At 37.3% G+C, this 10,516-nt stretch overlaps 1 protein-coding gene across 3 annotated transcripts in view; it reads right to left on the bottom strand.

The window, feature by feature from the left end:
• The window catches only part of LOC124285828 (trafficking protein particle complex subunit 13-like), a 194,562-nt gene extending 184,139 nt beyond the window's left edge, over positions 1 to 10,423 (bottom strand). For all 3 annotated transcript variants that reach the window (XM_046722096.1, XM_046722095.1, XM_046722094.1), the window contains exon 1: positions 10,369 to 10,423. In XM_046722096.1, the coding sequence (XP_046578052.1) occupies positions 10,369 to 10,411 (43 nt within the window). In that variant the 5' untranslated portion in view covers positions 10,412 to 10,423. The remainder of the gene's footprint in view (positions 1 to 10,368) is intronic.
• Positions 10,424 to 10,516: the final 93 nt, after the last annotated feature.

A 10,516-nucleotide genomic window follows, 5' to 3' on the forward strand; every position in this document is an offset into this window, starting at 1 on the left:
GGCTTCACGCATTGTACCTATGTGGGGAATTGAACCAGTGTCTTCGACATGACGAGTGAATGCTTTAACCACTTGGCTACCCCACTGCCCCTACAAATTTAGAGGATGAGGTTCCAATGCTTAGTGTTACATTATTGCATTCACAAAATACATACAAACTTTAAGAAACCCTGACCCATAAATATAACCAACCACATATTTTCCAGTTTGTCAGGCAAAGGCTTTAAGTTTAGAATCCTTCTGAATCCAGTGTGCATGGTGGCCCAGTCATCTAAGCTGGTGCAATTCGCTGTTCAGAATTGCATCCCAAAATACACGGAACAATAAGTTAGTGGGTTTGACTCCCGGTTTATCCTGATTATGCTTGTTGACCCGTGAAGATCCGGGTTAGAATTGGTTTTCAGTAAACCATGCTTGTCGTAAGAGGCGACTATCGGGATCGGGTGGTCAGGTTCGCTGACTTACTGACATGTCATCGTATCCCAATTGCTTAGATCAATGCTCATGCTGTTGATATTGTTTGGTCCAGGGCATTGTTTCACAAAGTGATCGTGGCACTTACAGTGTCATAACATAGAGTTACGACAGTCTTAGAGCTAAGATGGCTTTGTAAAACAGGGCCCAGATTCGATTATTTACAGACCACCGCCATATAGCTGGAATATCGCTGAATGCAGCGCAAAACTAAACTCACTCACTCATTCACACTCTAGGTTTGTTAGCACCATACCCATGCTGAAAGGTTTTGCCAAAATGGTAAACATCGGATATCTGCATTACTTTGGGCTCCCCCCCCTCCAACATTAAACTTATATCCAGAATATGTGTTTAAACCCAACTCCATCATACACTCACTGAAATACCAAGGTATTCACAACATGGTAGAAGTGCTTTTTAATATCACAAAATGATGATAAAAAAATATATACATGTTACTTTTGTTACTGAAGTTTTCTTATACATTACGAAATATGTTACATGTATTTAAATACACACTTGACATTAAAGATTCAGATATCTGAAAATTCATTTACATGGACAAAATGGGAAAAAATCCATGTGTAAGCAAGTTTAAACTGTACTATGCATCATTTTGGGCTTATGGAAAGATAAAGTATGAATCAAAAGTGGAGTAGTATCAATATAGCACAGTTCATGACTGAGGAAATGTTAATAGGATCAATTCATTACTTTCCCTCATTTCAGTCACATTTAATCTTATCACTGGTTGCTAACATGAACACTCCCCTGTGGCGTGTCCATTTACCCTTTTTGCAGTATACAGAGGTCTTTGGGATGAAAATATAACCTAATGCATCTTTGTCTGTGACGAGAGGGAGGGCCTTCATTGATCTTACAGGCAGCCATTTTGGCCCCCTATGGAGCCGCACAATGGGACGTACTGAAATAAGCCTGGAACACTTACCAAATTTAACCAGCAGCTACAAAAATAACCACCAAATTGATGACGTTACTGGTTTAAATTTAACTCTATCCCGCTAATGTTTTGTGAAGGTTGAGCACCTGAGTTCTGGGAGTCGATAATGTGATGAAAAAGAGACTTAAAGGGGGTTTTCACAGTAGGTAACCATACAGGCATACTGAGGGTTAACAGTTGCAGTTACACACATCAGTTCTTGTCAAATACATTCTAGCCAACTTGCCAGACTCTTTCTTTTTCAATATATTTAGTTATATGGTCTGACTTTTGTTGAACTTACAGAACAGAAAGTAATTTAATTGATTTTGGCTCCAGGAAAGTGGCCAAAATGCACGCTGATGTATACTCTCTACCGTTAAAATTTACAATGAAAGTCATGAAAAATGTAAGTTTTACATGTAAATGAGTCCCAAGCAGTCTGTGCCTGCAAATGTGTGAGTCCAACAGCTTTAACTTCAACTTGATCACTTGTAGATTTTGATGGTGTTATTATTGGACTAGTAGTAGTAGCTCAGCTACAGAAGTTGCTAGAATTGCAGACTGAATTAGATGAAGATGCTACACTTACAGTAATAAATTATGTCAACCCCTGAATCCTTCAACTTCTAATTTTTTCAAAGTAATGATGGACAACCTCCAAGGAAAGCAATTCAAGTGCACACTGATCCACTGAGCTCAGTCATGATCTAGAGTGAGCATGGATTTACATCACTTTTAGCAACATTCCAGCAATATCACAGCGAGGTACACAGGAAATGGGCTTCACACATTGTACCTATGTAGGGAATCGAACCTGGTGGGTCTTCAGCATGACGAGTGAATGGTTCAACCACTAGGCTACCCACTACCCTCATTACTTAGATCCATCATGGCCTAAGTACATTGGAGCATTCATAAATTTGAAAGCATGATTTGATTTTATAATTTAACTTTTTTTTTAATCAAAGTAAATGAACCTATGGTCCAGCAGGTCCCTTGGAATTTCTCACCACAGAACAGAGATTTTACTCTCTGAATAATCTTGGAGAATGTGAAGAGGAATATTAACATTGCAAATTAACATCTGCATACACAAGTGTTTGGGGCAGCTTGTACTAAACCTGAGTTATGCCAGTCCATAGGCTTAACCCACTGAGATACCATGACACAATTTTACATGGCTCCATAACTAACTCCAAGCTTTACTGTCCTTATTTTAATCCTTAAAAAACAACCACCAAAAAGAGTAACAACAAATACCATTTTATATTGTCTTTAGGTATGATGCAACCAGGGCACTTAACCACAACTTTCCTCTCTCTAGGCAAATGCTGTCTCCACTACAGTGGTTTGAATGATTTTTTGAAAGAACTGCAATAGCAGTCAACATGACAAACCATGATATATGTCTGTAAAGAGACAGTATGATGGTCACGTCCAGATTCACAGTATGAAAATGAAAAGGCTGCGAGTTACTGCACAATAATAAATTGAGCATTTGCTTATAATGAAACATATCCCACCAACCGCATCTGAAATAGTGGATCAATAACACATCTGCCAGTGACAGGTGCGTGTTTTAATGTGAGAAATTCTTTGAGTCTGTTCCACATCAGTTGTGATTTAATCTGATTTCATAACAAAGGCTTTTTTCTTCAAGTTGATTATGGTTAGGGTGTGTCTATGTTATTAACACACATAAACAGTTGCTTTTGTTACCCTTTTCCAGATTTGATATAGCTGCAAAATGTATATTGGTGAGTTACTCGTGTATACAACCTTTGCTTCTATATCAATGACATACTCATATTTACAACCACTGCATATTTATCGATGACATACTCATATATACAACCTTTTCTAGTACATTGATGACATACTCAAAAATACAACCTTTTCTTGTATATTGATGACACACTAAAAAATACAATCTCTGCTTGTATACTGATGTCATATATACCTCTTCTTGTATATTGATGACACACTCATACATGTATTTACAACCTTTGCTTACATATCGATGATGTATTTACAATCTCTGCTTGTATACTGATGACATACTCATATTTTCAAACCTTTCTTCTATATTGATGACACACTCATATATACAACCACATTATGTATATTGATGAGTTATTCATATCTTCAGTATGAGTGAGTGAGTGAGTGAGTGAGTGAGTGAGTTGAGTTTTATGCCACTTTAAGCAATATTCCAGCAATATCAAGGGCGGGGGACACCAAAAATGGGCTTTACACATTGTACCCATGTGAGGAATTGAACCTGGAGCTTTGGTGTAACAAGCGAACACTTTAACCACCCGGCTACCCCACCGCCCCTCGTCAATGTGACCTCAACCAGCAACAACAATCACAATATTATGTTCATGGTACCAAAAAGATGTTGTCACATGTTACCATAGTTATGGTGTAATACCATGCTACCAGTGACATACAGGTCACCTCTGCCAAGTCACAACATGAGTTATAATGATATTAACATGAATTTTTACTAACATTTGCTGAAGACTCAACCTCTGATGAGGTGTAGATAAATTCATCAAAAGTCATGTATCAAAACATTGCAAGTCAATTTTATGTTTACTGAAACTACTGTCCTTAAATGCTTCTGAAGAGCTTTAGCCAGGTCTCCTGTCCACAAGACTTAAGGAGTTTACTCCCTTGCTTGAGTCTACATTTTGTGCTTTCATTCTGTTGAGATATTTTATGTCTCTTCAATACACTGTACATATGTGCACACACCAAGAAATGTCATTAGAGTGAGTGAGTGAGTGAGTAAATATGTTTCACTCAACTTTGGGAAATATTCCAGCAATATCATGGCTTGGACATAAGAAATGGGATTCACACATTGTAACCATGTGGGGGAATCAAATCTGGGGCTTCGCATGATCAGCAAACGCTTTAACCACTAGGATACCCCACAGCCCACATATGCCATTAGAAACCCTGATAAAACCATTACAACACTTCATGGACAGGAGAAGTCAAAGGCAGCTTATGATATCCTGACACATGGGGGAAGATTCTGTCAGTCATTAGATTCTTGCTTTACAATATTTAATCATTCTTCAATCAACAACTCAAGATTTGTTTGTTGCTTGACACTGCATCCAACAATATTCAAGCATTATGACGATGGACAGTAAATGCTCATGTCTGGACCAGACAAACAGGTGACTGATATTATCAACACCTGTCTAGGCATGATGACATGCTAACAACTGAGTTACTGAGTCTGACCAACCAATCCAGCTGTTGCTGGGATCAACAAAACAAAATTCCCACAAAGTGTAATGAAGCCTGTATTACACTAATTGTTAAGGGCATGTTATAACATTATGGCAAGGGTACAATGTGTTTGCTCCCAGAATCAGACAAGGTGTACTTTGAAAAGGGAAAATCTGGGAGCTTACATGTCTACACAAAAAAATGATACATAATAATGTGTTCCTGAACACATATTTCTGTTTTGTACGCTGTCTGCAAGACATAGATTTTCTGGTCCTTAGAAAGTAGACTGCACTTTATGGGACCTCGGAAGTTTATGCTACAGACATGCACAGAAGCCATATTTACATTGAAGAGAGCACTAACGCTGACGTCATTTTTTGTTTACTCTAGCGATTGACAAGATCGCTGTTTGGGCCTATTCAAGCCCTTGGATACTAATAGATAATAATTTCTTGCCCTTTGTTCCCCTTCAACACTGTTTTAGGGTTAGTATTATTTTCTGAGTTTGTCAATTGCAATTTTGATTCATATTTTTTATAAGACACTAACATAAAAAGACCCCAGTAATGTATTGGGGTACATGTTTCGTGTTAGCCCTTGAAATTCAATGATTATTAGTATTATTTAATTCAACAATGATATATGTTTTAGCCCTTAGATGCATCAATGTATCATTCATTTTTCATTTTCATTTACAATAAACAAAAAGGTAGGTTTACGTGATATCTAGCAGATCATGTCCAGCGTTTGGACAACAAATATCAAAACGCTTCACTTACCTCACAGGAACAAATCTGCTGAAGCATTGAACTCATCGACAGGCATGTTTTCATTTCCATCTACATTTTCTTTATTTTCATTTTCATTATTTGTGGTTTTAAAATAATCATGTGCTTTTTTTTATCAAATACACGGCGGATGAAAGTAAGAAATGTAACAAAAGGATCATCAGAACAACGTAAATATTTCTTCCTCACAATGTACTCAACAAAATAACTATCATACAATCCTTTCGTAGTTCCATACCTGGGCAGGGATGCTTTCACCTCTCTACGTACTCTCAATTCTATTAGTACACGCACCATTCTCTGCATTCACAAATTCCTTACTATGATTCACTGTCACATGCTATGTCCCATCTCATTCAGTCTAGCCTACGCCTTACAACAGAGACCATATAATAGATTATCTATTATATGGTCTCCGCTTACAACAGTCAGAATGAATTACTGATCCCGGTCACACCCACTTTCTCAACACACTCAAAAGGGTATCCGCATCACGCTTCTCTACAACTTCCAAAAACATCCTGTTACTTTCCTTCTCGATACCCCCAAACACCCACACACCATCCACTTGCCTTCCTTGGTGAAACCTGCGCTTCCCAAACTTACTCTCATCAATTTCCACTTCAATCCCTGGCCCACTTATCATTTCATTCTCCTCTTCCATCACAAACAAACACACATCTCTGCAATAATTAATCCAGTTAACTAAAGTATGATCTGATCCCAGACGCAACTGCACTTTCACAAAATTCTCCTTCACATGATAAACCCGATAAAATGTAAATTTCATAATTTCACTAACCAATTAAAAAACCAAGAATCACGTTTTGCTACAATCTTATAATAGCATATTTTTTTTCAAACAACGCCACACATAACCCTCACTCCGACTCGAATCCTTCTGCTTCCCAATACTCCCACTGTCACACTTAACACACTTCCTACTGAAATCTCTAATCAAACCAAACGCTTCCAACCAATCCATCAACTTTCTCTCATCTCTACACAACTCATACAAATCATCATACACCATTCTCCTTACAGCCATAGCTAAGCAAGTCAAATAAACAAGATTGAAATCAAGCGACAAGCAAAATACAACTCACCGATCGTGTGTGTTAAAGTTGTGGCAGTCGTAGTAACATACTACCTTATTTGGAACATGCGACATGTGTGTCCACAATTGACCAATCAGAGAAAAGGAACGTCATCAGGATTTCCCCTTGATTACTAACGATTGGAGGGATGTTTTGGAGCATGTGCTTAAAACTATCGTCTTTCAGACGAAGTTTGAAATTAAACTTTTGCCAGTTAACACGAAAATGACCTCTAATTTCGTCAAAAATGTCTCCAATATCACCAATATCAGTACCATGTTCCGATATCAGTACCATGCACCAATATCAGTACCATGTTCCAATATCAGTACCATGTTCTAATATCAGTACCATGCACCAATATCAGTACCATGCACCAATATCAGTACCATGCACCAATATCAGTACCATGCACCAATATCCGTGCCATGTTCCAATATCAGTACCATGCACCAATATCAGTACCATGTTTCGATATCAGTACCATGCACCAATATCAGTACCATGTTCCAATATCAGTACCATGTTCCAATATCAGTACCATGTTCCAATATCAGTACCATGCACCAATATCAGTACCATGCACCAATATCAGTACCACGCACCAATATCAGTACCATGCACCAATAAATGCAATGTTCCAGTATATCAGTACCATGTACCAATACAAATACCATGTACCAGTATAAGTACCATGTACCAGTACAGTACCATGCCATGTACCAATATCAGTACCATGTAACAGTACCATGTACCGTACAAAGTGCAATGTACCAGTATAAGTACCATGTACCAGTACAAATGCAATGTACCAGTATAAGTACCATGTACCAGTACAAATGCCATGTACCAGTATAAGTACCATGTACCAGTACAAATGCCATGTACCAGTATAAGTACCATGTACCAGTACAAACCATGTACCAGTACAAAATGTACAAATGTACCAGTATAAGTACCATGTAACAGTACAAATGTCATGTACCAGTATAAGTACCATGTACCAGTACAAATGCCATGTACCAGTATAAGTACCATGTAACAGTACAAATGTCATGTACCAGTATAAGTACCATGTACCAGTACAAATGCAATGTACCAGTATAAGTACCATGTACCAGTACAAATGCAATGTACCAGTATAAGTACCATGTACCAGTACAAATGCCATGTACCAGTATAAGTACCATGTACCAGTATACCAGTAATGCAAGTACCCATGTAACAGTACAAATGTCATGTACCAGTATAAGTACCATGTACCAGTACAAATGCCATGTACCAGTATAAGTACCATGTAACAGTACAAATGTCATGTACCAGTATAAGTACCATGTACCAGTACAAATGCCATGCACCAATATAAGTACCATGTACCAGTACAAATGTCATGTACTAGTACAAATGCCATGTACCAGTACAAATGCCATGTACCAGTATAAGTACCATGCAACAGTATATGTGAGAATAAAAGATATATATTGCTAGTCCAGAAATCCAACATGTATCTCAAATAGCTCTTGCAGCAACTGCAATATAAACATGATAAATAGGTGCTATGTGAAGATGAAAAACAGATAACAACACTGACAACAAGTACATTTGCACCTGTTAGCTTAACAGAAGTCCCAATCACATATATTCTTCATCTTGTAAAGCCAGTCTCGTGTCTTTTTCATTTTAAAATGCCTGAGTCTTTGTATTAAAACAGCATTTTTAAATTACCAAAGATAACCATAGATCTATCTATAGTGACATATTGCAAAAACACACACCCAAAAACAGATTCATCACAAGTATATTTTGGGCTTTTGAACTGCTTATCATACAATGAATAAAATCAATATCAGCATCAATCAACATTCAAAGAAGCACTTACCTCATGAGTCAAATATTATTAGTAAAATTATTTTTAGCACTGTCCAGGTCTATTTCAGTTCTTGTTTTACAGATTATCAATGTGATAAGAGACATGGGAAAATGTTTTTGTTTGACTTAGCATTTCAGTTTGAGGGAAACAAACATTACATGAAAACAAATGAATTCACTCATTTCTAAAAATCTCTTTTCATTAGTTAGCCTCTTGATTTGTTTCTTTACACCAGGTAGTTCATCTATATTTAGATATGGTGTAATTCCAGTATTGATAGATACAAAGGATTACATCCTTTGCCCTCATTGTGTTGATTAAACCGAATCAACAGAAGGCTTATCTAAAAACAAGAAAAGAAACTGGTCTGGCCTGAGCTTGCTAAAAATTTGGTTAGGTCCCATACTGCCTACAGTTCCAAACTGCCTATATCCGAAACTGCCAACAAAAACATTGTAGGCAGCGTGGGAAAAGAAAACCAACACTTGTCATTTTTTTAAACTTCTGTAGGCAGAGTGGGAAGACACCATAGTATTAACCAGCTAACTTGTCAAGTTCATTTTAGCAGGGGTAGAACAGGTCAGATCGGTGTATTCACTTCCTTGATCACTGGACCGTATCATGTTGTTTTAACCTGTAGGCAGTATGGGAATACACCAAAAATTTGATAGTGTGGGTATTGTCATAATTACAAAATATCTTAGATATGTTAGTATCAGAAAGAAAGCATGCATTAGTGGAACAGAAACAAATTGGTTCATAGTTTACTTTTGATCAAAAATAAATCTGTATTAAAGGTCATTACTACATTGTACTTCAGTATCACAAAGAACAAGTGTTCGCTCGTTTTCCTTACCTACTGATATTGGCCAGCATAAGCCTACTTGACCATGTTCAGTCTGTTGAATTATCCTTGCATACTCTTGCATTCCACAGCCACATTTGCTGGTACTTTCACAGAGTTTCAGTGAATGGCTCCCAATGAATGAACAACTGAGTATGACACATACAACATTTCTGCAGGCCTGCATGAAAACTCCAATAATTGAAGTTGAAACCCTATTCACAAATCATAAATGTTTATGGAGTAATTACCTATTTTAGATTGTTTTACATCATAACATAGGCACCAAATTCTGAATAACAAGTTTGTTGTGATAAGTGTGCGGTACTTCACATGAACCAAAAGTTGATAGGTCGGTTGTGTGCACTGTCAAGTCAGCAGCTTTGACAGTGTTACACCTCTTAACCATAAAAGGCTAAATCTCTTATTTGTCTATGATTGTAGTGAAATAGGTGGGTTGCATGGTCATTAATTATATCCTGTATTGTGGTTACATATCTGTAAATCATTTACTTTCATGAAATCAAATATTGTCGGATTATATGTTTTCTGACGACAGCGTTCACTCTCGCAATAATGAGGTGGGTTGCCTCACAAAGACATTGTAAATAATCGGATGATGGGTTGTGTTTAAGGTAATATTTTCTTAATTAGTGACATGTGTTAAATTGTTCCTACGACAATCGAGAAAACAACTGATGTTCTTAAGCGTCCGAAAATCCATAAGACTAGGTACTATGCTGAGTCCTCGAAAAAGAAAAGTACCTTCAGATGCTCTGAACGTCAAAAAGACAAACTGTCACATCATAATTCAATAGGCAAAATCATAAGTCGGCAATAATTACATTTGGCTGATATCATATCTGTGTCACAGAAAAATCGTTCACGGAAAAACTGGAAATAATCGTCTGCTAGCAAACGTCGACTGCTACAGATCCCAAGGAACGATTGATGCGAACACAGGTATATGCCAAAATAAACAAACCCACTTGTCCAGTTATCGTCATATTAAGGGAGCACAATTATATGTTTTTGGTGTACTCTATAATCCAATGTTTGTGTTCATATAAGAAGAAGAAACTTGTAAATACACCTACCTTTCAATGCCAACAACTGTTCTCGTTCTCTTCCGCCCTCCATGATTGCTTGAATTACAGCTCCGCGGAGAACGGGCACTACTTCCGGTTTTGTATTTTTCCTATTTTAAATGTGACCATTGAATAGTATAGAAAATGAAGATTATCA

The sequence above is a fragment of the Haliotis rubra genome, unplaced genomic scaffold (genome assembly GCF_003918875.1).
Source record: "Haliotis rubra isolate DU_JTF1 unplaced genomic scaffold, ASM391887v1 Scf37, whole genome shotgun sequence".
Classification (NCBI taxonomy): domain Eukaryota; kingdom Metazoa; phylum Mollusca; class Gastropoda; order Lepetellida; family Haliotidae; genus Haliotis; species Haliotis rubra.